Source organism: Rhincodon typus, chromosome 11, assembly GCF_021869965.1.
Source record: "Rhincodon typus isolate 14 chromosome 11, sRhiTyp1.1, whole genome shotgun sequence".
Lineage (NCBI taxonomy): Eukaryota > Metazoa > Chordata > Chondrichthyes > Orectolobiformes > Rhincodontidae > Rhincodon > Rhincodon typus.
Window position 1 is genome coordinate 71,937,183 of NC_063342.1, and position 27,395 is coordinate 71,964,577.

General features: G+C 42.5%; 1 protein-coding gene and 1 pseudogene across 1 annotated transcript in view; one reads left to right on the top strand and one right to left on the bottom strand.

Annotated features, from left to right (window-relative positions):
• The window catches only part of LOC109934128 (guanine nucleotide exchange factor DBS), a 93,626-nt gene that overhangs the window by 62,545 nt on the left and 3,686 nt on the right, over positions 1–27,395 (top strand). The window contains exons 14-18 of the mRNA XM_048602544.1: positions 3,689–3,767; positions 10,928–10,994; positions 12,973–13,073; positions 24,191–24,306; positions 26,430–26,542. Of these exons, the coding sequence (XP_048458501.1) occupies positions 3,689–3,767; positions 10,928–10,994; positions 12,973–13,073; positions 24,191–24,306; positions 26,430–26,542 (476 nt within the window). The remainder of the gene's footprint in view (positions 1–3,688; positions 3,768–10,927; positions 10,995–12,972; positions 13,074–24,190; positions 24,307–26,429; positions 26,543–27,395) is intronic.
• On the bottom strand, positions 9,225–9,344 carry LOC125484479 (annotated as a pseudogene).

The following is a 27,395-nucleotide window of genomic DNA, read 5'->3' on the forward strand; positions in this document are numbered from 1 at the left end:
TTATGTAAATAGAAAGAGCTTTGAACTTAGGAGGCTAGGTCATTGAGCATATTTAAGATGGAGATAGATAGGTTCTTGATTGTCAGGGGGATCAAGGGTTACGGGGAGAAAGCGGGAGAATGAGGTTGAGAAACTTATCAGCCATGATTGAATAGCGGAGCAGGCTCGATTGGTTTGAATGGCCTAATTTCTGCTATTATGTCCTATGGTCTCAGTAAACAGCATAAGGGGTCAAAGTTAGCTATTGTAACAAATCAAGGCAGAGAGCAAAATATTAAATGAAGGTACAAGAAAAGCAGGAAGGGGCAGAAGGAAGAAAAAAACCTGAAAGTATGCCAATATTTCAGACTAGTTACCACAAATATGACAAAAAATAATCCAAAATCAAAGGCTCTGTATCTGAACGAGCAAAGCGTTATAACAAGGTAAAGAAATTGATGGTGCACATTGAAATGAATAGCTATAATCTAATAGCCATTGTAGAGATGTGGCTGATCATAGATTTGTTGTAATAATTGGCGATGACCTTAGTTTAGGCAATCAAGTTGTAGAGTTTATTTTGGGTGGAAATGAGGAATAATAGGGAAAATTAAATCACTTGAGGGGTTGGTTCACAAGTTCTTGAACAATACATGCACTTAGCATAAATCAAACCAGAACAATATTGGATGCTTGTGATAAAGGGACATGAATAATTATGGGCTATTTTAATCTATATATAAACTGTAAAAATCAGATTGGTAACAGTCACCTTGTTGATGAATTATTAGAATGTTTTTGTTTCAAGATAATTTCTTCCAGCAGCATGTTTTGATATCAACAAGAGAGCAGGCAATTCTAGGTTTGGTGTTGTATAATCTGACAAGGCTAATTAATGGCCTCCAGAGTAAAGCCACCTCAAGATAGCAGTAATCATAATGTGATTGAATTTTCCGTCCAGTTTGAAAGGGAGAATAGTGGTTCTAAAAATAGTATTTTACACTTAAAAAGAGCGACTATGTGGACATGAAAGTTGAGGTGAACTGAGATATTAGGTTAAGAAATAGATCAGGAGAGGAGGAGTGGTAGATGTTTAAGGGGCTATTACAGAGTGCTCTGAATAAGTACATTCCTACTGTAAAGAAAAATTCCAAGGGGATGGTCCATCATCATGGTTAACTGAAGAAATTAAATAAAGCATCAAACCTCCAGAAAAAGCATTTGATTGTGAAAGATGAGTGACAGAACAGATGACTGGTTAGTATACAATGTATAGAAGAATGTCAGAGAATGACTAAAAGGTTAGTTGGGACTAATAGGTTAAAGCACGAGAGAAGCTAAAAGCTATCTTAAAAAGGAAAACGGTGAGTAAAGTAAGTGTTGGTAGGTGAAAATAGTGAGTTCATTGTAGAAAACAAAGAAATTACACAAATGCAATCAAAAATATTTTGCTTGCTTCTTGACTATAGATGATGCAAAAACAAACCAGTAATATCTGTAAATGCAGAAGTTGAAGGAATGGAGGAACTGAGTGAAACCACGAGGGAAATGGAACTGAGCAAATTGATCGATGTACAGGTGGATAAGTCTCCAGGTCCTGATGAACTTTGTCCTAGGGCTTTTAAATAGGTGGAGAATGAGATAGTAGATGGGTTGGTGTTAATTTTCCTAGATTGGTAGATTCCGGAAAAATTCCTTAAGTGAGGAAGATGGCAGATAATACCCCTATACTCAAGAAGGAAGGGAGGCAGAAAACACATCAACACTACATTCAAGAAAACACACCACACCTCGACTTCCTCAGAAGGCTAAGGAAATTCAGCATGTCCATAATGATTCTTACCAGTTTTTATAGATGCACCATAGAAAGCAACCTATCCAGATGCACCACAGCTTAGTATGACAACCGGTCTGCCCAAGCCCGCAAGAAATTGCAGCGAGTATTTGAAACACAGCCAAGCCCATCACGAAAACCAGCCTTCCATCCTTTGACTCTGTCTACACTTTATGCTGCCTTAGGAAAGCAGCCAACATAATCAAAGACCCCTTCCACTCCAGTTATACTGTCTCTTCCATCGGGCAGAAGATACAAAAGTTTTAGACCATGTACCAACAGATTTAAGAACAGATTCTTCCCTGCTGTTATCAGACTTATGAATTGATCCCATGTATTACATTTGATCTTTCTCTGCACCTTCTCTGTAACTGTAACACTATATTCTGCATTCTGTTCTATTACCCTGATGTACTTATGATTTGTCTGGTTAGCACGCAAAACAATACTTTTCGCTGCACCTCAGCATGTGACAATAATAAATTAAATCCAATCCCACAGCAAGCTACAGCTTAATTAGCTTAACACCCATGGTGGAGAAGCTGTTAGAATCGATCACTAAGGAGATTATAACTGGTCACTTGGAAAAAATTGGGACTAATGACATTTTTAAGGCAGAAATAGACAAATTTTTATTCGGCAAGGAATAAAATGTTATTGATCACTTGGAAAAAATTGGGACTAATGACATTTTTAAGGCAGAAATAGACAAATTTTTATTCGGCAAGGAATAAAATGTTATTGAGCACATGGAAAAGTGGAGTGTAGAACATAACTAGATGAGCCGTGATCTTATTGAGCGATGAGGCAGCGTTGAAGGGCCGAATGGCATACTTCTCTAATTCATATGGTCATTGACCCCACGTTTCCACTCATTGGGAGCCTTTCCATTTTACTATGGCTACACCCGCAGATATTCATCAACATTTGCACCCCCCAACCCACCCAACACCCCCAACCCCCCCAACCCCCCACAGCCCTACCATCACCAAAATTTACTAAGTCTAGACAGAGGCACTTTATTTACATGGGCAGTTAAGTCCACATTGTTGGTCCCTGGCTATTTCATTCCTCATGGGAATTCTGTCAGCAGCATGCCTGCTTGTTACAGAGTGTGTTGCTCAGAATTGTCACTCTACCCCTTCAACAATCTGGGCAGCTTGTTTGGCCATTTGCTGGCAGTATACCAGCTTGGGTCACACGCATCCTTGCTAAAGCCATTATATCTCATCTGTTTTGGTATAGTGGCCACTAGTTGTCAAACTTCATGTTCAAATGCAGGAACTTGTGACATTGCTGTGGTTCTGCTACTGGCGTGTAATCTGCCATATAGATGTGGGTTCAAAGGTTACCAGACACTAAAGAAATTCTCAGTGACAGTGAAGAACCAACGCAACTAATTTTGATCCATTTCTTATTTGCTTAGTTTCTCTCAAAAGTACGATAGTTGAGTCTGAACTGCCATGGAATACCTGTGTTGTCCTATATTTGCAACAAAGTATGGTGATTTGAGTCCTTGAAGAAGTAATGACAGCCTTAGTCATGATGTAAAGCTACAAAAAAAAAAATTTACCAAATAATTTACATCTGGGAACAATTGACAAATATGTATCTGTTAAGGATGAGACTTCATTTTAATACCATACTTTGAGATTTAGAGATAAAAGAATAATTGTCAATTTTCATCTCTGTTTTGGTGCTGGCCTATCTACAGAGTGAAACAATTTGGATGCTCCAGTGACACTTTAAGTGATAGAATAGGATTTAATCACTGTACAGAGGGGTTAATAATTTTACTGCAATAACCATGAAGTTTTCTGGACCTGCAACATATGTTTGGAAGATATAAGAATGTACTTATTTATCTTTCATTAGGCAGCAACACCTGAAGTAAAAAATATGTGGGTAAACGAAATACGGAAAGTCTTAACAAGTCAACTGGAAGCTCGTAGAGGTAAGGAACATATGTGTATCACTGGGAGTAAATTACCTGTATTAGCTGGTTGCTGGTATGTTTCTGTTTTTTTAAAATAAAAAATTGAAGATGGTGTATTTAATGGCAATGCTTTTCCAGTTGTAAAAATATGAGAAAATGTAGAAATTTAGAAAACTTAGCAGCACCATAATGGAGATTATGATGCCTCTTGAATGGATGGTACTATCCCAGGACTCCATATTACTGTTGTCTGCTGGTATTGAGGAATTATTAATTTTTTTTCATTTGTTGAGTTAGACACACAAAGCAAGGCATGATGCAGTTTTCAATACTTTGACTGCTCTCTCTCGACGTGTGCTGTATTGGTGCATTACCAGTAAGGTGTTGGGCATTGGATTTAGAACTTGCAAGCAGATCATTTTCTAACTACACCTGGAGTTATTAGATCAGTTAGCTGCAGTGACTAAAGGAAACTGGCGCAGGCGGAACAGGATGGCCTTGATAGAGCTTGCATCAGTGCAACCTGCTGATGCAATAACCTGTAGTTAGTTATTTACTAATTTATGGAGCATTTTATTTCTTTACTTGGTACATGTAATGGTATGTGCACGATGTTAAATTCCATTTGAAAGCTTTACTGATGATACATATTTTTAAATAAAACATTATGTCCACATCACAGAGCTAACGTTGCTGTCATGAATATCTCTGAGACCCACAATGACAATTGTATAATAAATTGGGCCCAAACTGACTCTAAAGTGAAGTGGGGTGATATTACCTGTCTGGGAGTCTTGTTCCCCTGTTTCCCTAACGTCAGATCATAGAATCACTACAGTACAGAAAGAGGCCATTTGGCCCACGAAGTCTAGACTGACCCTCCAAAAAGCATCCCACCCCATCCGATCCCCGTAAGCCCACATGGGGTTTTTAACCATGGCTACTCCACCTAACCTGCAAATCACTGGGGACTACTGGGCAATTTAGGACAAAAGAATAACTAGGGAGAGAATAGGGCCCCTGAAAAATCAACAAGACCGCCTATGTGTGGAACCGCAGGAGATGGGGGAGACACTAAGCGAGTATTTGCATCAGCTTTTACTGTGGAGAAAGATATGGAAGCTACAGAACTTGGGGAAATAAATAACGACATCTTGAAAAATATCCATATTACAGAGGAAGAGGTGCTGGATGTCTTAAAATGCACAAAAGTGGATAAATCCCTGGAACCTGATCACGTGTACCCTAGAACTCTGTGGGAAGCGAGGGAAGAGATTGCTGGGCCCCTTGCTGAGGTATTTGTATCATCGATAGTCATAGGTGAGGTGCCAGAAAACTGGAGGTTGGCTAATGTGGTGCCACTATTTAAAAAAGGTGATAAGGAAAAGCCAGGGAACTATAGACTAGTGAGCCTGACATCAGTGGTGGGAAAGTTGTTGGAAGGGATCCTGAGGGACAGGATTTACATGTATTTGGAAAGGCAGTGACTGACTGGAGCTTGTCAACATAGCTTTGTGTGTGGGAAATCATGCCTAACTAACTTGATTGAGTTTTTTGAAGTAATGAAGAGGATTGTTGAAGGCAGAGTGGTGGATGTGCTCGATGTGGACTTAGGCATTCAACAAGGTTCCTCAAGGTAGACTGATTAAAAAGGTTTGATCACACGAATTACAAGGAGAACTAACCATTTGGATACAGAACTGACTCGAAGGTAGAAGACAGAGGGTGGTGGTGGAGGGTTGCTTTTCAGACTGGAGGCCTGTGGCCAGCGGTGTGCCACAAGGATTGATGCTGGGTCTACCGCTTTTCGTCAAGTTTAAAAAAAAAAAATGATTTGGATATGAACATAGGAGGTATGATTAGTAAGTTTGCAGATGACACCAAGATTGGAGATGTAGTGGACAGCGAAGAAGGTTAACTCAGAGTACAATGGGACCTTTGTCAGATGGGCCAGTGGGCTGAGGAATGGCAAATGGAGTTTAATTTAAATAAATGTGAAGTGCTGCATTTTGGAAAGGCAAATCAGGGCGGGACTTGCACACTTAATGATAAGGTCCTGCGGAATGCTGCTGAACAAAGAGACCTTGGAGTGCAGGTTCATAGTTCGGTGAAAGTGGAGTTACAGGTAGATAGGATAGTGAAGAAGGTGTTTGGTACGCTTGCTTTTATTGGTCAGTGCATTGAGTATAGGAGTTGGGAGGATCATGTTGTGGCTGTACAGGACATTGATTAGGCCACTTTTGGAATACTGCATGCAATTCTGGTCTCCCTGCTTTGGGAAGGATGTTGTGAAACTAGAAAGAGTTCAGAAAAGATTTACAAGGATGTTGCCAGGTTGGGTTTGAGGTATAGGGAGAAGCTGAATAGGCATGGGGTATTTTCCCTGGAGCATCGGAGGCTGAGGTGTGGCCTTATAGAGGTCTATAAAATCATGAGGGGCATAGATAGGGTAAACAGACAAGGTCTTTTACTTGAAGTGGGGAGTCCAAAACTAAAAGGCTTAGATTTAAGGTGAGAGGGGAAAGATTTTAAAGGGACTCAAAGGGCAACATTTTCACACAGAAGGGATGTCTGTATGGAATGAACTGCCAGAGGAAGTGATGGAGGCTGGTATAATTACAACATTTAATATGGGCCGAATGCTGGCCAACAGGACTAGGTTAATTTGGATGAGTTGGACCAAAGGGTCTGTTTCCGTGCTCTACAGCTCTATGACTGTACTTTAGCATGGCTCATCCACCGAACCTGCACATCTGGAGTGTGGGAGGAAGGGAAAGTGGAGCACACAGACACGGGGAGAACGTGCAAACGGGCTAGAATTGAGCCTGGGTCCCTGGTTCTGTGAGGCAGCATCAGGCAATTTGAATTCCGAACACTTACAGTCTGACTGTAGCAGTAGTGCTGTGTAAAGCTATTTAATACCATTGCTGCAGTTAGAGTGGGATGTAAATGAGTATTGTCACATGGACATTGGATTGAGAATTGGATATTTTCCTTTGACGCCTCACATTAATCTCAGTGCTGTGAATTCAGTAAATAGTTACTATTTATAATCTTTTTAGTTCCTAAAGTACATGAACCCAAAATTACGTTAATCCTATATTCCATTACTTGGGGTCAGGAATAAGCTATTCAGCTCCATGGGCATGATGTACCATACAACAGATCGTGGCTGATCTAGTTGTGAGTTCAAGTCCATTTCCCTCTCTGCCCCCAGAACCCTTCAATCCCTTATTGATTAAACTCAGCCTTGAAGAAATTTAGTGACAGCCTTCACTGCTTTCCAGAGAAAGGAAGTCCACAGACCACAAAATTCTGAGAGAAAAGAAAATCTGCTCATCTCAGACTTTAAAGGGAGATCTCTTGTTCTTATTTTGTGTACCCTTATTCCAGAGCCCCCAGAGATGGAAATACCCTCTGCATCCACCTATTAAGTCCCCTGAGGATCTCGCTACTCTTCATTAAGATCAGCTATCGTTATTGTAAACTTCAGTGAGTATAGGGCCAACCTATTCCACCTTTCTTCAAAAGATAATCACTTCGTCCCAACGTTGAGACCAGGAAGCCCTCTCCCAACTGCTTCTAATGCTTTGTTAAATATGTAGACTACATAGAACTCCAGATGCGGTCATGCCAAATTGTGTACACCTACCATAAAATTTCCCTACTTTTATATTCTACTTCCCTTGCAATAAACACCAACGTTCCATTTGCCTTCCTGATCAGCTGTAGCTGCAAACTGACTTTTTTTTGTGATGCATGGTACCCAGGAGAGCCCTGGAAAGTTCACCTACATGTAGGGTGGAACAGTTAAATGGCTTAGCAACATCCAAATCAGAACCAGTTAAAATTACTGTCTGGTTAAATGGTCACCGAGTTCTCATGGAAGTTGAAACTGGTGCAACTATACCAGTGGTTGTCCAACCTATCTTTAACAAGATTCGCTCTACACTGCAATCTTTAAGTTTGCACAAGACCTCAGACTGAGAGCGTACACTGGGGAGCTGTTACAGTTTAAGGGTATGACTTTGGTTCCGATCTCCTATGAAGAGCAGTTAGTGCAGTTACCAACGATGATGGTAGTAAAAGGCTTGGGCCTAAGCCTACTGGGGAGGAATTGGTTGAGAAAGATTCACCTTGATTGGCTCAACATTTTTCGGTTTAGAAATTGGCTGTCTGAGTGAACTCCTAATGAAATGCCCCAGGAGTTGCTCAGGAAGGGCCGAGGGCTATCGAAGGGACCCAAGGCCACCTTATAAGTTGACCAGGAAGCAATTCCATGTTTTTGCAAGGCTCACCTAGTGCCATTCGCCTTGTGTGCAAAAGTAGAGGCAGAAATCAAGAGGCTGAAAAGCGAAAGAATCATCAAACCAGTGCAGTTTGCGGTACGGCCCTGTATGGGTACAAGGTGTGAGGTCAACATGAGGTCAGGTCCTGTGACATACAAAGCTCAGGGAGGTGAGGCAGTCCTGAACCAACATGTCGGTTACACAAAAGCTGTTACCTCACCAATGGAGCAGGATCAATGCATACCTGGCCCCTCAGAACAGCCTGAAGGCCTGTCAGGAAACCATGGGCTCTCCCCCCCTGCCTGCCACTGAGGAAATCTGAGTTTGAGATGGATGCAGCCTCGATACCATTACCTCGGGATGAAGAGGAGGAAACTCTTCTGACACCCTCTGGATGAAAGAGACAGGCTCCAGTCTGGTTCATGCCACCCATTTCTGAGTCTTGATTAACCTGACCTGCGGCAAAAGCTACCAGTGACAGTCCAGGCCTACATCCCCGGGGCCAGGGGGTTGTGTGGGTGGCGGTGGGGCTGTGATGTAGTGATTAGAACCAGGTGGATCTCATTGACTATGAGATCCTTGATTGGGGTTGTTAACCTGGTCCAAGCAGAGAGCCTTGGCTGACAGATAGAAGCAGGGGATTCAAAGAGTCTCCTGACTTCAGGGGCTGACTCTAAGCTGGCTGGTCACCGGGAGTGTACTGTGAACGTATAAATAAATGGTGACTCGGTGACGGGGTACCGGCCTCTGAGCAGTTATTTTGTGCAGTTATTTTCCTCCTGCCAAAATGTGCAAGTTTCCATTTCCCTACATTAAACACTGCCTGCTAATTTTTTACCCACTTGCTTAATTCATCTTCATATGCCTTGGTTGGCTCTTTACCTCCTTGCCAGTTTAATGTCCTACCTATCTTGGTGTCTTTGACAAATGTAGCTACCATATATTTAGACCCTTCATCCAGTCATTGTTATAGTTTTTAATTAATTGAAGCCATATCACTGATTCTCCAGTGGTGACAGAATGCCAACCCAAAAATGTCTTTTTAAACGTATTCTCTGCTTCCAGTTTTATTTTTCTTTAAATTGGTTTAGAAAATTATTCCACACCTTTGGAGCATGTGGGACTTGAACCCAGGCCTCATTGTTCAGGGTTAGGGACGCTTCCACTGCACCACAACAGGGCCCCAAGCATACTGTATCTGATATTCCCAGGTGGTCTCCCATCCAAGTACAAACCAGACCTGAGTCTGCTTAACTTCTGAGATCAGATGAGATTTGGACTGTTTCAGACTAGTATGGCTGTAGGCTCTGTTAGCTAGTTAACAGTTTATTTATGCTGAAATGTTACCCCCTACACCATGTGCTCTTATCTTCCGTGGTAGTTTTTGATGTAGCATTTTAACAAATATGTTTTGGAAATCCAAACTATATTCATTATACTTACAGGTTCCCATTCATCCATCTTTCTTGTTAATTCCCCAAATAATTCCATTAAATTTGTCAAACACGTTTTCCCTTTCACAAAACCATGTTGATTCTGCCTGATCCTGTTGTGATTCAAAGAATATCACAATTACCTCTTTAATAATGGATTCTAACACTTTCCCACGAAAGATATCAAATCAATTGGCCTACATTTTCCTGCTTTCTGTCTCCTTGGTTTGTTGAATGAAGGTGTCCCACTAATTATTCCCACTCTCCTGGGATCCTTGTAGAATCTGAAGTAATTTTGGAAGATTATACCAATGTTTCCACTACTTCTCTGGCTGTTTCCTTCAGAGCCTGCTGTGTGTTAATGGTGGAGAGAGGGAATGTTGTTGGTGGTGGATGTGATGCCAATCAAGCGAGTTGCTTTGTCCCGAGTGGTATTAAGCTTCTTGAGTGTTGTTGGAGCTGCAACTATTTAGGAAATTGGAGAGAATTCCAATATACCCCTGACTTGTTTCTTGAAATGGTGGATGGACACTGGGGAGAGAGGCAGTGAGTTACTCAGCACATAATTCCTGCTCTTGATTTGCTCTTGTAGCCACAGTATTTATATGTCTGGTCCAGTCTGGTTTCTGATTTATGGTAACCCCCATGATTTTGATCTGTGGACCTGCTATCTTTCTAGCTCACAGTGTAATGCTGACATAATGTTAAGTAATCTGAGTTGGGTGGCACGGTGGCTCAGTGGTTAGCGCTGCTGCCTCACAGTGCCAGGGACCCAGGTTCGATTCCACCCTTGGGTGACTGTCTGTGTGGTTTGCATATTCTCCTTCTGTCTGCATGGGTTTGCTCCAGTTTCCTCCCACAGTCCAAAGATGTGCAGGTTAGGGTGGATTGGCCATGCTAAATTGTCCCGTAGTGTTCAGGGATGTGCAGGCTAAATGGATTAGCCATGGGAAATGCAGTATTACAGGGATGGGGTGGGTCTGGGTGGGATGCTCTTCAGAAAGTCGGTGAGGACTCTGGGCCGAATGGCCTACTTTCACACTGTAGGGATTCTATGATGAATTCTCTGCTCCAACTGGTTACTTTTTAAAAAAAATCTATTCCACAACCATAAAGTTTGTAAGAGTTTGATCTAAAAGAACTGGCATCATCTGTGAGTTTTCAGGGCTTAATCTCACACAATGTGCTGTGCCATGTGCTTCTCATTGAGGCTGCACTGTGGAGAACCAGAGAATGCTTTATAACCATACAACCTGTATCTATCCTTCAACAGGTATGAATGGGAGAAATGATCTTTATGCTGTCTGAATACTGAGATCCCATTTGCAGTTCTGTTATTCCTTTGATTCAAATCCAGCTTTACAGGTGTTTTTTGATAAGTTTTGATCCAGTACTTGTTGAAACTTGTGATGCTGATGATATATACTGTGAAGTGCAAGCTACTTTTGTTTTCTAGTTTCCAATCAGCAACAGAAGTTAGAACATACACCTGTGGCTCCTTTAGCTGTACCTGTTAATACCAGGCAAGTTCTCTTCATGTAACTTTAATGTACTGAATGTAGTTTGATGTTTATTGTTGCGAAGTTGATGTAGTACTTGTGGATTAGAAGGCAGGACGTTAGAATTTGTTTGTGAAATGATAGGGGGAAGGGTGCGTGGTCCCTTTTTTATAAGATGATTATTTTTTAAGGCTTGGAAATTAAAAAGAAATGTCTTCAGGCAGCAGTAGATGTACAGAGAGTTCTTCAAATTGAAACCTTGTATCAAAAGGCTATACTGTTAGCAGGCAATTCAGCATCTTACCAAGACAACAGGTTTTTGAATTCAGCCAATTAATTTAAACCAGACCCTCGATACCAAAGTCCAATTAAATTTAAGTCTGATGGTTTTGACAACCTTGCACCAATCCTATTGTAAGAAATTACTAGGTCATCAAGGGTATAAAAGAAGAGGGCATTTGAAATTCAGTGTGAGAGCAAACTGTCATCTATCAAGAGTACAGCTCTCAACAACCATCAGCTCTTAAGAAAGAGAAAATCACTAGCTCTCACAGAAATCTCTAAGATCTCAGAGTAAGCACCATTTAATTAAGGTACTCTTAGCTAATATTCCTGGCACAACAATTCGATGGAGGAAGGCATTGCTGACTGGAGGACAGCAGAGAAGGCAAAGAACATTCTGGATGACTTATCCTGGCTGTAATTTTGAGAGATTAAGTTTTTTTTTCATTATTAATTTGGTTTATATAAGTGGGACTTGTATCTATTGGAACAGCATACCATTAGAAATTTGTTTTATTTGGGAATAGTTGGTAGTTAAGTGGGAATTGTTTGGTTTGTTAGTAGTTATGTTAATTTGTTAACTGTTAGAGTTAGATAAATAAATTATTACTTTTTGATTATAAAGCGAGTAGCAGAGATTTGTTTAATTTAACCACTCCTTTAATGGATTACGAGGTGAGGCGAGCTTCCCTGAGTGTTTCGGTTTAAATTATCAGAGGGGTTTGACCACTCCTTCACAACATTATATATAATCTTAAGCTGATTTCCAGTGGAAAGTTTGAGCAACTGAGAAGTAAATCACTTTCACTCATTTCATGTCATAACAATCTATCATTATTTTCTGCACACTTGAAAATTGCACACACATCTATGGTTTAGGGTTAAATATGGAAACTAAAAACTTAAATACACTGTCTTTATTGAAGCAGGCTGCAGTGCTTGCTTTGTGCCTCACTTGAGAAGAACACAGGTTACAGAATTGGTTGTTTACAGCTACAGCTCTACAACAAATCAAAGTGTTGGGCATTAAGCAAATGTATTTATATTTTGCAAGAATGTCAACTGTTTCATTTTGTAGCCATGCTTAGTATGGGTTAGAAAACTGATGCTAATACCAGCTGACTTGCATGGAAAGAAGGTTCTGTTTCTGATGCAGATGAATTACATGTACTTGTACTGGCTGTGTTGGATTAATGCAATAGTTTTTTTTTTGTTCATTTCTGTTTGGTGTCATAACTGAATTTCTTTAAGCTTGCTGGCCTCTTTTTTTTTTTAGTTGGTGACAATACTTATTTGTAGCTATCCCTTTTTTAACCTACTTAGTATAATGTGTCAAAAGCTAGTTATATTTTAATCTCTACTTTCGTACTTTAATCAGACTGATATGTGATACCTATCTCTTTACTGTCATTGTTTTATCCTTTATTTTTATTTATTTTTCCCTGTGTGTCAGCCCACTCTATATAACAGAGGACATTTCTCTTCTATATCTTGATTATGTCTATCCTTCCAAGCCCCTCCTTGCGGTGTGTCATAAACTCTGCACCCCAATAATTGGGTGTCATTTGAAAAGGAGGGATTTTTAAAAGTGGAGTAACAAGCTATTAGTTGGATATAATCTACCTGTGAACTACATCCTCTTTCAGAGACATTAATGCTTTTTACTGCTCTTTCCATTTTGCTTGTAATTTTTGTGCAATCTATTTTGTTTTCATGTCAGTCCCTTGAGGAGCACACAGAAGGTGAAAAGAGCGGAGATTGTGAGCCCAGAAAATCACAGCATTTCGGTGACCTCACCAAAGAGGCAAGAAAAAGTGAAAGGTAAGGTTTTTTTCTGAAATTCACTCATGGAATGTTGGCGCTGCTGGCTGGGCCATTCTAGTAGCTGTTGAGAAGGTAGTGGTGAGCTGCCTTCTTGGACTGTTGCAGTCTGTTTGGTATAGATAGACCCACAATGTTGTTAAAGAGGAGAAAGTTCCAAGATTTTAAACCCAGTGACATGGAAGGTATGGCAATTTATTTTTTTCCAAGTAAGGATAAAAAGTGAATTGCAGTTCCCATGTTGTTCCCATGTATCTGCTGACCTTGTCCTTCTAGATGGAAGTGGTTATGGATTTGGAAGGTGCTGTCTAAGGAAGACTTTGCGAATTTCTGCAGTGCATCTTGTAAGGTATACACTCTGCTGCTACTGAATACCTGTAGTGGAGGGACTGAATATTTGTGAGTGAGGTGTCAATCATGCAGGCTGCTTTGTCCTGGATAGTTTCGAGTTTCTGGAGTGTTGTTGGAGCTGCACTTGTTTTCAGGCATGTGGGAGTATCCCATCACATTCATGAACTGTGCCATGTAAATGGTGAACAGGCTTTGGAAAGTCAGGAGATGAGTTACTTGCTTTGAGATTCCTAGCCCTGAACTGCTGTTGTAGCCACAACATTTATATGGCTAGCCCAGTTCAGTTTCTGATCAATGGTGATGACCAGACAGTGGGGGATCAGTGATGGTTGTAATATTGAATGTTAGGGGGTGATGGTTAGATCCTCTCTTGAGATAATCATTGCCTGGCACTTGTGTGCCTAGGATGTTGTCCAGGTCAGCGGTTGAGAAGTTGCAAATAGTGCTGAACTTTGTTCAGTCATCGGTAAACGTTTCCACTTCTGATCTTATTCTGGTGGGAAGGCCATCGATGAAGCAGTTGAAGGTGGTTAGGTCAGGAACACGACCTTAACAAACTCCTGCAGAGATGTCTTGGAGGTGTGATGACTAATTTCCAACAACCACAACCATCTTCCTTTGTGCCAGGCATGACTTCAACCAGCAGAGAATTTTTCCTCTGATTCCGGTTGATTGCTGTTTTGCTAGAAATGTTTGATGCCATACTTGATCAAATGTGAGCATGATATGTCAATCTCACTTTACCTTTGGACTTCCATCTCTCTCTTGTCCATGTTTGGACCAAAACTGTAATAAGGTCAGTAGCTGAGTGACCCTGGCAGAAACCAAACTGAGTGTCTGTGGGCAGCTTATTGCTATTCTAGCGCTAATGATGTCACCTTCCAACACATTACTGATGATTGAAAGTAGGCTGTTGGAGTAGTAATTGACTAGGTTGGATTTGTCGTGCTTATAGTGCACAGTGAGGTCTGTGTCTGTGAGTGAGAGAGGAGAGAGAGAGAGGTGGGTAGATGCCAGTGTTGTAGCTGTACTGGAATAGCTTGGCTAGGGCACGGCAAGTTCTGGAGCACAGGTCTCCAGTACTGTTACCTTAGGCTTAATAACCTTTGCTGTATCCAGTGCTTCCAACCATTTCCTTGTATCACATGGAGTGAATCGAATTCACTGAAGACTTGCACCTGTGATGCAGCAAGAGGAAGTTGAGATGGATAGTCTACTTCTGGCTGAAGATGGTTGCAAACATTTCAGCATTATCGTTTGCATTTGTGTGCTGGGATCTCCCCTTATTAGGATGGGGCTGTTTGTGGAGTTTCCTCCTTTAGTGAGTTGTTTAATTGTCTGCCTTCATTAATGATTAGATTGGAGCTTAGATCTGATATGTTGGTTGTAGAATTGCTGAACTCTATCACTTGCTGCTTACGCTGTTTGGCATGCAAATAGTCCTGTTTGGTAGCTTCACCAGGTTGAGACTTCATTCTTAAGTCTGCCTGGTAGTGTTCCTGGCATGCCCTCCTGCAGTCTTTATTGAACCAGTGTTGATCCCCTGGTTTGCTGGTAGTGATAGAGTGGGGGAATACGCTGTGTCATGAGGTTACAGATTGTGTTGGAGTACAACATTGCTGCTGCTGGTGGGCCACAGCATCTCGCAGATTCCCAGTCTTGAGGTGCTGGATCTGTTTGAAGTCTGTTGCATTTGGCATGGTGAGAGTGCCACATGACACATTAAAGGGTGTTCTCAATGTGAAGATGGTACTACAAATCCACAAGGACTACCAGTGTCACCCTTACTGGTGGAACAAAGAACAATACAGCACTGGAACAGGCCATTCAGCCCTCCAAGCCTGTGCTGACACATTTTGCCCTTCCATACTAAAACTGCCTTCACTTACAGGATCCGAATCCCTTTATTCCCTTCCTATTCATGTATTTGTCCAGGTGTTTCTTGAATGCTGCTATTGTGTCTGCTTCCACCACCTCGTCTGGCATCGCATTCCAGGCACTCACCACCCCTTTGTGTGAAAAAACTTGCCTCGCGCGTCTCTTTTAAACTCCCCCCAACACCTTGACCCTGCATCTCCTAGTAATTGACCCCTCCACCCTGGGAAAAAGCCTCATACTTTCCACTCTATCCATGCTGTTCACAATCTTATTAACTTCTATCAGGTCGCCCCTCAACCTCCTGCGTTCCAGTGAAAACAAACCCCGTCTATCCAACCTTTCTTCATAGCTAAAATTCCCCATACCAGGCAACATCCTGGTAATCCTTTTGTGTACCCTCTCCAAAGCATCCACATCTTTCTGGTAGTGTGGTGACCAGAACTGTACGCAATGTTCCAAGTGTGGCCTAACTGAAGTTCTATAAAGCTGCAGCATAACTTGCCTAACCTTATACCCAATGCCCCTTCCAATGAAGGCAAGCATACCATAAGCCTTTTTAACTACCTTATCTACCTGCGCTGCCACCTTCAGTGATCTGTGGACCTGTATGCCTAGATCCTTCTGTATTTCAATACTCTAAGAGTTCTGCTATTCACTGTAAAATTCCACCTGTACTTGACCTTCCACAGTGCATCACCTCACGTTTGCCCGGATTAAACTCCATCTGCCATTTTTCTGCCCATGCCTCCAACTGATCTATATCCTGCTGTACCCTCTGACAATCCATCTCCCTATCTGCAACTCCTCCAATCTTCATATCGCTCCCAAACTTACTAATTAGATCAGCTGCATTTTCCTCCAAATCCATTTATGTAGATCACAAAGGTCCCAGCACTGATCCCTGTGGAACATCACTGGTCACAGCCCTGCATTCCAAAAAGCATCCTTCCACCGCTACCCTCTATCTCCTACAACTAATTGGCCAGATTGGTGAGGATTGAAGGCAAATATATTTTTCCCCTGTTGTTGGTTCCCTCATCATCTGCCACCACCAATCTAGCAGCTATGTCCTTTCGGACTTGACCAGTTTGATCAGTGGCAGTGCAGCCATTCTCGGTGGTAGACTTTGAAGTCCCCCACCCAGCGTATGTTCTGCACTCTTGACTCCCTCAGCACTTCCTCCAAGTGTTGCTTAACATGTAAGAGTACTGAGACATCAGCTGTAGGAGAGGTGGGTGTGGTAAGGCACAATACAGTAGGTAGAATCAGCAGGTTTACTTGTTCATGTTTGACCTGATGCCGTGAGACGTTCATGGGGTTTGGCGTCAATGTGGAGGACTCTTGGGGACAACTCCCACCTGTCTGTATGTGACTGTGCTGCCACCCCTGCTGGGTCTGACCTGCTGGTGTAACAGCACATATCCAGGAATTGTGATGGTGTTGCGTTATCTCAGACTTTGTGTGTAAGGTATGATTCCATGAACGTGACTGCGTCAGACTCTTGCTTGACCAGTCTGTGAGACAGCTCACCCAGTTTTGGTACTAGTGCCCCCCAGATATTAGTCGTGAGGATGTTGCAGGGTTGAAAGGGCAGTTTTTGCCATTGTTACTTTCAGTGCCTTAGTTGTCAAGATTTTTTTGTTCCTTGTTTCTAGTAGTTGATACAACTGAATGGGCTGTTTCAGAGGGCAGTTAAGAGTCAAATCATATTACCGGGTCTGGAATCACATGTACAAACCAGGTAGAGATAGTAGGAACTGCAGATGCTGGAGAATCTGAGATAACAAGGTGTAGAGCTGGATGAACACAGCAGGCCAAGCAGCATCAGAGGAGCAGGAAAGCTGATGTTTCGGGCCTAGACCCTTCTTCAGAAATGGGGGAGGAGAAGGGTGTTCTGAAATAAATAGGGAGAGAGGGGATGGTGGAGAGGAGACAGACCGGTTAAAGAGGCGGGGATGGAGCCAGTAAAGGTGGGTGTAGGTGGGGAGGTAGGGAGGAGATAGGTCAGCCCAGGGAGGACGGACAGGTCAAGGGGGCGGGATGAGGTTAGTAGGTAGGAGATGGGGGTGGGGCTTGAGGTGGGAGGAGGGGATAGGTGGGAGGAAGGACAGATTAGGGAGGCGGGGACGTGCTGGTCTGGTTTTGGGATCCGGTAGGGGGAGGGGAGATCCAGCTCTACACCTTAGAGACAGCAGTTTCCTTCCCTAAAGCACAATAATGAACCAGATGAGTTTTTATGACAATTGACAATGGTCATCTTTGGACCTTTTTAATTCCAGATTTTTTTTTAAAAATTAACTTCAAATTCCACCATCTGCCTTGGTGGGATTATTAGTCCAACTGCAATATCATTAGACCAAATCAAACTGTGGCTGACTTAACATAAGTATCAGCTGCTGTACATGGAGACTTAGCTAGTGTATTTCATTATATTTCAATCTGCTCTCGGGCATCTTCTCAGGGAAAGGGCTAAAGAGGAGTGCACCAATCAATATGAGTGCTGCAGCATTTGTGCTGTATATTGCTGCCCCCTTTTGAGAATTGTCTGTTCTTTAAAGTTTTTGAGAAGATTTGTAGCTCGGGTTGTGGATGAAGTTGTAGACTTGCTTGCCGGGTTTGGTTGCAAACGTTTTGTCACCCTGCCAGGTAGCATCGTCAGTGCGCCTCCGGTGAAGCGTTTGCGTTCTGTCCCACTTGCTATTTATAAACCTTGGTTTGCTGGGGTATTTGGTATTACTTCCAGTTCTGTTTTTCAGTGGTTTGTATGTTGGGTCCAGTTCAATGTGTTTGTTGATGGAGTTCCGGTTGGAACGCCAGGCCTCCAGGAATTCCCTGGCACGTCTCTTTATGGCTTGTCCGATTATGGATGTGTTGTCCCACTTGAATTTGTGTCCTTCTTTGTCCCTGTGTATTGAGACCAATGAAAACTGGTCATGCCTCTTGGTGGCTAGTTAGTGTTCGTGTATCCTTATTGTCAACTTTCTTCCAGTTTGGCCTATGTAATGTTTCTCACAGTCTTTGCATGGTATTTTGTATATTACATTAGTTTTATTGCTTGGGAGTTTGGGGTCCATTACATTTGTCAATAGCTGTCGCAGGGTGGTTGTTGGTTTGTGGTCTACCCTGATACCTAGGGGTCTGAGTAGTCTTGTGGTCATCTCTGATATGTCTCTGATGTACTGTAGAGTGACTAGTGTGTCTGGCTGTATTGTGTCTTCTTCTTGTGGTCTGTCGCTGAGGTAATGGCGGATTCACACAACCGCCTCCACAAATATGAGCAGGAAATTTCGGGCCAAAAAAATTTGTACTCTAATGCAACTGACCAAGAATTGGACAACCACACTGGAACAAGCCATCACCAAACAACAACAACAAAAGACCAGAACCAAGAAAAGAATAGCTTTACAAGAAAAACTGTCCAAACTCACCCACAACAACACACTGACAACACAGAAACATGGATGAAGAGCCTCTCAGACTGACCACTTACAGACACTGAGAAAACTGTCCTAGTACATGGACTGAATTATAACTGCAGAGACACCAAAAAAGCTGACGACTTGTCTACACTGGAATCGACACTAAAGAACAATGGACTCGCGGATGCAATACAACAGACCATCAGACAGGTGATAGTCCCAATACTGAGCAGAAAAGTTAAGTGCAACACATTCAACACAAGAGATGGAAAGCCCTGGAAAGACTCCAGAAATACAGAAATATTGTAATCTTACTGGCAGACAAAGGACGCATGACAGTAACCCTCAATAGAGCCCAAAAACATCGAGAAATCGAAATCAACTAGCAGATACCAACAGATGGCGATAGACCCAACACCACTACAGAACAGATTACAACAACCCAAAGAAATTGCACAACTCGGGAGATATCAGTAAGGCAGACTACCAAAAAATGAAGCCCGAGGAATCCAACACACCCCGCTTGTATGGATTCCCTAAGGTACACAAGCCAAGGGCCCTCCTCAGACCCATTCTCTCACTACCAGCCACACTCTCAATATATAGACCAGCCAAAGAACTACACTGGAATCTGAAATACTTAGTTGACTCCATCCACTCCTCCCAAGAATTCCTCAACATCATCGAGGATACCAGAATAGAAGAGGACCAGACAATGATATCCTTCAACATAACAGCGCTATTTACATCCATAACCATTGACCCAGCCAAAGAGACAATTGCCATACTACTGGACAAATCAGGAGGACAAACATCCTACAACACCAACAGCATCAACAAGGACAGCACCCTGAAACTGCCGGATCTGTGTCTCACAACCCACTTCACTTCCAACACCCATAAACTGAGCAGCATCAGGACGTTATTCAAATGAGCCACAATGTACTGCAGCAACCCGGAATTGCACAAAGCTGAAGAGGAACACCTTTATACAGAGGTTTTACAAGGAATGGATATCCAAAATGTACAATCCGCCGTTACCTCCGCAACAGCAAGAAGATACAACACAGCCAGACACACTAGTCACTCTACAGTACATCAGAGAAATGTCAGAGATGACTACAAGACTACTCAGACAGCTAGGTATCAGGGTAGCCCACAAACCAACAACCACCCTGCAACAGCTACTGACGAATGTAAAGGATCCCATACACCAATACATACACCAATAAAACTAATGTAATATACAAAATACCATGCAAAGGCTGTAAGAAACATTACATAGGCCAAACTGGAAGAAAACTGACAATAAGGATACACGAACACCAACCAGTCACCAAGGGACATGACCAATTCTCACTGGTCTCAATACACAAGGAAGGACATGAATTCGACTGGGACGACACATCCATAATAGCAGAAGCCAAACAGAAATGTGCCAGGGAATTCCTGGAGGTCTGGCATTCTAACCGGAACTCCATCAACAAACACATTGAACTGCACCCAATATACAAACCACTGAAAAACAGAATCGAAAGTGATGCCAACCACCCCAGCAAACTGAAGCACATAAATAACAAGTGGGACAGAACACCAACACTTCACCGGAGACGCTCTGATGATATGACCTAGCAGGGTGACAAACCGTCTGCAATCAAACACGTGGGCTCGGCGAGCAAGTCTACAACCTCAATTGTTTGTTCTTTCGGAGGTGTCTTCCCCCATGAGGAAGTGGGGGGTGGGGTAGCTGATCAGGGATAGATGCACCATTTTATCTAGCAGTAACTTGCTACAAGGTGAGGGGTTTAAGAGGGAAGACGGCAACATCAGGCAGGCAGATAAAGGCAGTACCCTACCAACTGAACTTGCAGGGTCAGGGTGTCGCACATGTGGATGTCAGAAGCAGAGTGAGTCTAGAAATTAAAGCAAGAAATAGGAGCTGTAGGAGGCCATTCATCCCTGCTCTGCCATTCTGCACCTCTCAAGGAAGACAGTCCCATTTCTTTGTGACTTGCTTTATTGGGAGTTGGCTTCTGATTATGCAAAAAGACTATCCAGTGTCTGTGGCCCTGGAATCATTCTAGGTAGCATTTGAAGACCTTAGTAGAATCACCAAGCCTGCAGGCTGTAACCCCATGAGGTTCTCACAATGCCAAGTTTAGGTATGTCCATGATGAACACATTGTTATTACATGTGACAAGTGGAAGGAGCCAGAGGGTTTGCAGTCCTGGCTGGATTTTCAAAGGATCAAGAGGTAATTGGTTGCATCTATGCTGCAGTAAAAGCTTAATCAAAGTCCAAATTGCATGCAGTTATAATCACAGAAAACACAAGTGTATGTATATTATCTAGATAGTAACCACGATGCATACATTCTTAGGCTTTTGAGTTGCAAGAATATTCACTGGACCAGAACTTTTGGACAGCTGTCTTCTAGCCAGTAACGGATACCTTGAAAGGATCTTTTATACCAAGAAGGAACCCATGGAAAGAGCCTGGGAGGGGGTATAATGATGGTTCTGGTGCATGCATGGGACTATCAACATCTGCTTTAGATCTTTGGACAGTTCAGGTGTTGCTTTGTAATGTGTACCCGTAAGTGTGTCAGTTATGGCCATTTTCTTGCATATCTTGCACAACCTGGCCCATCAGGGAGGAGAATGCCTGGCAGAGAAACATTTGATGAATACAGTCCCAACCTCAAATACTGACTCTAATGAAGAGGAGTGTGAGCCACACCAGCCAGCTGTGTATTCCAGTGAACAGAAAGGTTTGGATGCCCAGGAGATAAGAAATTCTTGTATATGGAAAAGGTTTGAACAGCAAGTGGTTCTGAGCTCAAGACCTTAGAATCATAGAATCCCTACAGTGTGGAAACGGGCCATTCGGCCCAACAAGTGCACACCACCCCTCCGAAGAGCATCCCACCCGGACTCATTCCCCTACCCCTGCATTTCCCCATGTCTAATCCCACCTAACTTAAACATCCCTGGACACTGGGCGATTTGAGCACGGCTGATCCATCTACCCTGCACATCTTTGGACTGTGGGAGGAAACCCACGCAGACATGGGGAGAACGTGCAAACTCCCACACAGACAGTCGCCCGAGGCTGGAATCGAACCTGGGTTCCTAGTTCTATGAGGCAGCAATGCTAACCACTGAGCCACCGTGCCGCCCCAGAAATCTGGGCTCGTCCGGGATTTGAACCCAGGACCTGTCACATGTTAACAACGTACAGTGCCCTAAGCGAGAATCATACCTCTGGACCAATGTTCTTGGCCCTTAGTTACCTTCTCCTGTTATCCCCTTCGCGAGCAGCAGTCCCAAGTAATGATGTCATGTGGAACATGAAGACAAACAGCTACGTAAGCAGCGAAGATATCCAATTCCAAACCGGCACCACATGTACAGATGATATAGCCATGCAGCCTGAGCATCATGTGAAAGTACAATTCTTAAGTGTTCAAAAGTCATAAATAAGAAAAGCACTAATGCGAATTTTTCTTGATTCTCTTTCCGATGTTGCAGCACTATGCTCCCTCCTTGCTGCCAGCAAGGCTAGAAACGGGCTCACTCTTCTGCAGGTCTCCTGGAATGGCTTTGGTAGCCATTCTGTAGTTGCCTGAGGCAGCAGGGCCTGCATGCTGTGAGTCTGCTTTACACAGGCAGGAGACTCCTCTGTCAAGCCATGAATTCTGAAGGTAACTGCAGTGCTTGTGGCATGAATGGACACTCGCCAGGTAAACAGCATGTTGGGTGTCCAGGGTCTGCTGCCTATTGGACAGCTCCTGGTGTGAACTGCTGACTTGCAGTTAAGATCCACGTTACCTCCTTCATTCTCCAAGTGTGAGAGGCTGCTTCATGTCAGTCTCCGATGACTGTTCTTGTCATCAGTGTGCGACCTTATAGTCAAGCATACCCACCTCCAAAGTGCGCATATCTGCACTGCTGATGTGCAAGGATGTGACAGTGCATCCTCAGAAGATTCCATTTCCTCTGCAGAGGTTCGAATTGGTCCTGGAAGCTTTTGCATGCAGCTGTTGATGTTTCACTTATTGGGGGAGGGTGGTGCGTGAAAGGAGACCGAGGGGAATCAACATCATTTGAGGAGAGTTAGCATGTATGCTTCCTTAAAGCAAACATTGGAGCCATTGGGAGATGGTAACCGGTTTTTGATCCTTAAGTGTAGCAACACACCTTCCTGCTGGAAATCTGCAAGCCTCCAAAGTAACAATCAATCAATGCTACTGTTCTATCAGCTTCAACAGCTTCCCCACCCCCTAAAACAAAGTCCTTTTAAGCACTACTTACAGGATTTATAGAAATGTGGTCTTGGAATCTCACTACCTTCCTCTAATATTGCCTTGACCAATGGATATGCTGTAATCATGTGGATCCAACTCCAGGACTCTGAGTTGGTATCAGAGTAGCTAGGTTTGCAAGCCCACCTCTGGTCTTGGTCCTCTCTCACTCTTTTCTGCTGCACTTGCAGAATCATTACAATATCCTTCTTTGCTACAATCAGGCTTTCAAGTTTGTGGGCAGCACGTACTTTGTCGGTGACCAACATTTCTCAATGCTCCTGGCCACGTTACAGGTGTGGTTTAATCACAGCACCCCGTCACTATCCCTAACCACTACCACCACCAAAAATAGCCACCTCAAGTGGCATGCCTGCATCATGCTGCCTTACACATTCGCACGCCACACTGGAGAATCCCATAGTTTTACCCCCATTGCACCCTTCCATGTATCACCGACTCCAGAATGATGACAAGTTGGTAAAACTGTTGCTCCAGTTTGGCTACTGTTCGGGGGAGGGGGGGACATCAATCTTTCCAAAGGATATACAACAGGGAAATGCAGAATAAATTTTCAAGAATTGTGGCGGGGTCACAAACTTTAGGGAAGCTGGAATTATTTACCTTCGACGATAAATTTAAAACTGAGGGGCTATTTTTGGAGATCAGGTTTTTCCACTGGCAGGCAAGTTGATAACTGAGGACGCAGATTTAAAATAAGTTGTAAAAAAAGCCATTGGAGAGATGGAAATCTTTTTAATGCGGGGAGGTATGATTTGGATGCCTTAAAGTGTAATGAAGTACATTCAACTGAAACTTTCAAAAAGGGAACCGGATAAATATTTGTGGGGAAAAGTTTTCACGACTGTGGTGTGAGAGAAGGGGAGTGGCACTAATTAAATAGATATTACAATGAACAGCATCATCATCTTGTTGTGCACTGGGATCGTATGACACTAGAAAAAAAATAGGAATGGCCATTGCCAGTGGTACCCACACCTACAATTAACTGATAAATTCGTAAATGTTTAAAGTCCTCTATTAAATTAGATTTATTGTTAGTTTTTTCAGGTTGCATCTTTTAATATCTTTAATAATATTATGACAATAATATTTTATGTAGTGTTTTTACATCCTCTTGTCAGTAGGTGTATTTACATTGCAGGTTGGACCAAAGTGTCTCAGTCCCTTGACATTTCAGAAGAAAACAATGATGGATGGTCCAGTGCTGATGACCAGCTCAATTCATCCGATTGTGAAGAGGAAACTAGTAGAAAGTTGGTAGGTACAAGCTTCTAGCTGCAAATAATGGTTGAGAAACTCCACTGAATGTAGGTTTTTGATGTTTTTACATCCCCTTCCGTGTTGAGCACTGAAATCTTCAGCTCAGAACGAGACTCAGATTTGCCCTTCTGTTTCTGCTGTAGTTAATACCCCATGTGCATTACAGCATGACATTATTGGCTTCATTTCCTGGTCAGAGAGAGCTTTTTAAACTGATCTGAGGCCATCAGCTGTCCTACTGTTGCAGAAATCCTGTCATCAATGGGAGCATTTTCCAACAATTGAGAACGTTCATTGTTTCATGGCTATTTTAAACAAAGGTTCCGAACCTTTGATGGAGGATACGAGTGTTCGTTAGTTTCCCGCATGGTGAAATCTCATACCTGGCATTGTTGGTCATGGGTAAAATCCTATCTGAGCAGTCACGGCATCAAACATGGCATTGGCTCCATTGTGAAATAGATGCACTAAGCTCATTGACCACGATGAGAGCTTACAGCACAATCTTCTGAGCGACGTGAACAAACAGATGATTGAGAGAGATTTGGTCCCTTCAAGTACTGTGGATTTCGGAACAATATAGAGTAGAACGGAGCTGAAGGATGTAAATAGTTGTCTATCTGCAAAAATGTGAAGATACTGGGGATGTGCAAGGACTGGACACTCGGGTGCTACCATCTAGTTCAGCTGCACAGGAAAATCCTGGGAAAAGATTTCTTTCCGGTAAATTGGGAGATGTTTGGATCAGCTTTTATCGATGGCGTTGAAAATAGTTTCTAGTACAATGTAAATCGAAAGGAATTTGAGCTTTCACAAACATAGTTTTCAATAAATTTCGATTTAAAGCATCCGTTTGTCATACTTCAGCATTTGTTTATTTTTAGTAATATTCCCACACTTCCTGCTTATTCCTGAATGCCCATGGGTAAAATAACCTCCTTTTTAAGATAGCAGAATGGACCACTGAATAAATTTATGCAGAAGCAATTATTTGGTGATGTCATTTTTACAAATTAGAAATCATTTTCCTTTACATAAGAATGGTCAGTTAGAACATGATGAAACAGCTGGATCTGTAATATTCATATTCAAAGATTTCCTTAAGTTATTTGACAAGCTGCATCCAGATCTACCTTGAACCTACTCAAACATTTTCTGGAGACTTCAGTTTTCAGCTGATACAACTAAATGAGATTGATTGATTTGTCTCTATTTATTAATGTAATTTCCTTTATACATTTTGCTTCCCACTTGTCCTGGCTTCTCTGCTTAAATCTGACCAATCCAATAAGTATGCATTACTGTTGAGGATATCTCAGAGTGCAACACAACCAATGAAATTGCCTTTGGAGACATCTGTGCAGTTCAAGTCACCTTCATAGCTTTACCTCTTCAATAATGGTTGCTTCTTTTTTTTATAGAATCCCTACAGTATGAAAACAGGCCCTTCGGCCCAACAAGTCAACACCGACCCCTGGAGCATCCCACCCAGGCCCATCCCCCTATAACCCACCCAATCTACATGCCCCTGAACACTATGGGCAATTTAGCATGGCCAATCGATCTAACCTGCACATCTTTGGACTGTGGGAGGAAACCAGAGCACCCAGAGGAAACCCACGCAGACACGGGGAGAATGTGCAAACTCCACACAGACAGACAGTTGCCCAAGGGTGGAATCAAACGCGGGACCCTGGCGCTGTGAGGCAGCAGTGCTAACCACTGAGCCACTATGCTGCTTGGTATACAAATAACGCAAACTTGAAATGTTTTGTGTGGTTAAAAGGTTTTCTACTTTTTGGTCTCAGGAATCGTTACATGATTGCATACTGAAAGTAGAAGTCTACAGTATAGGCAGCTATTGGACCATTATGCCTGTGCTCGCTTGTTAATGCAGTCCCATTGCCTTGTTTACTCTATGCATATCTGCATTTCCCTTGTTTCAAATGAATACTCATTGTTTCAAATTTATTTTTTTTTACTTCATGAGATCAATTATCTCTACACCAACTGCTCCCTATTCTTCACTTCAGAAAAAGTGGTCATGAGGACAATCTGATTGCTGCTTACATCAACCGAGAATGTGACTCAACCCTGTGTTTTTTACTTTCTCATTTCAGCTCCCTGGAAAGTACACAGTAATAGCGGACTATGGGAAGTCAGGCGGAGAGGAATTAACTGCAAACACCGGTGATCTCTTACAGCTGATCCGTGAGGGCCAGGATGGGCGATGGTATGTTTTCAGACTTGAAGAATTTATTGTACATTTTGCAGCAGTGCAATATGGTGCTGATATTTCACCTGTTCTGAAAGTCTGTCAATTTAAACCAATATCTCACAACATCTGCACAAAATTGAAGCTGATACTCTATGTGAAATAGTATACAAAGTCCTCAAATAACAGCAAACGTTTCTTGTTGCTTGATTGATTGTTTTTTTTAATGGATTTTGCACAGACAGTGCTTTGTTTTGACAATACTGGGTAGATAGTGGAGTGCTGGGTTTAGTCTGCAGTCAGTTCTGCCATATTTAATCAACCAGATTACTTTGTTTTTTGCAGATGCTGGAAATCTGTAACAGAAACAAGGGTTACTGAAGCCAAAATGTTAACTCAATCTTCTGTCCACAGATGCTGCCAGACCTGCTGAGTTTCTCCAGTAATTTCAGTCTTTGCCTACCGCCTGCTTCCTGGTTTTGATGAGACCAAGGAAACCTGTCTATCGTACGCACATATAAAATAGGAGCAGAAGTAGACCATTTGGCCACATGAGAATGTTCTTTCATCCAATAAGATCATGCCCAATCTGTTTGTGTTTCAAATTCAACATTCCTAACTGCCTCCCTCTACCTCCAGCACTTATTAGCGTACATAAATTAGCATCTCACTTCCTGAGAGTATGTTGCTGCTCATCCTGTTAAAAATGGAAGTGTGTGTGTTTGAAGCAGCTGGAGTTTAGGGTTCAGGCCTTTTGAGTTCCACTTATGAAATGCTGTTAAGCTCCATGTCCATCAGGTAGGTCATTTTGTTTCTTCTGGGTTATCATCCATTTACCGAAACTCGTTCAGCAATCTATCCACAATAAGCA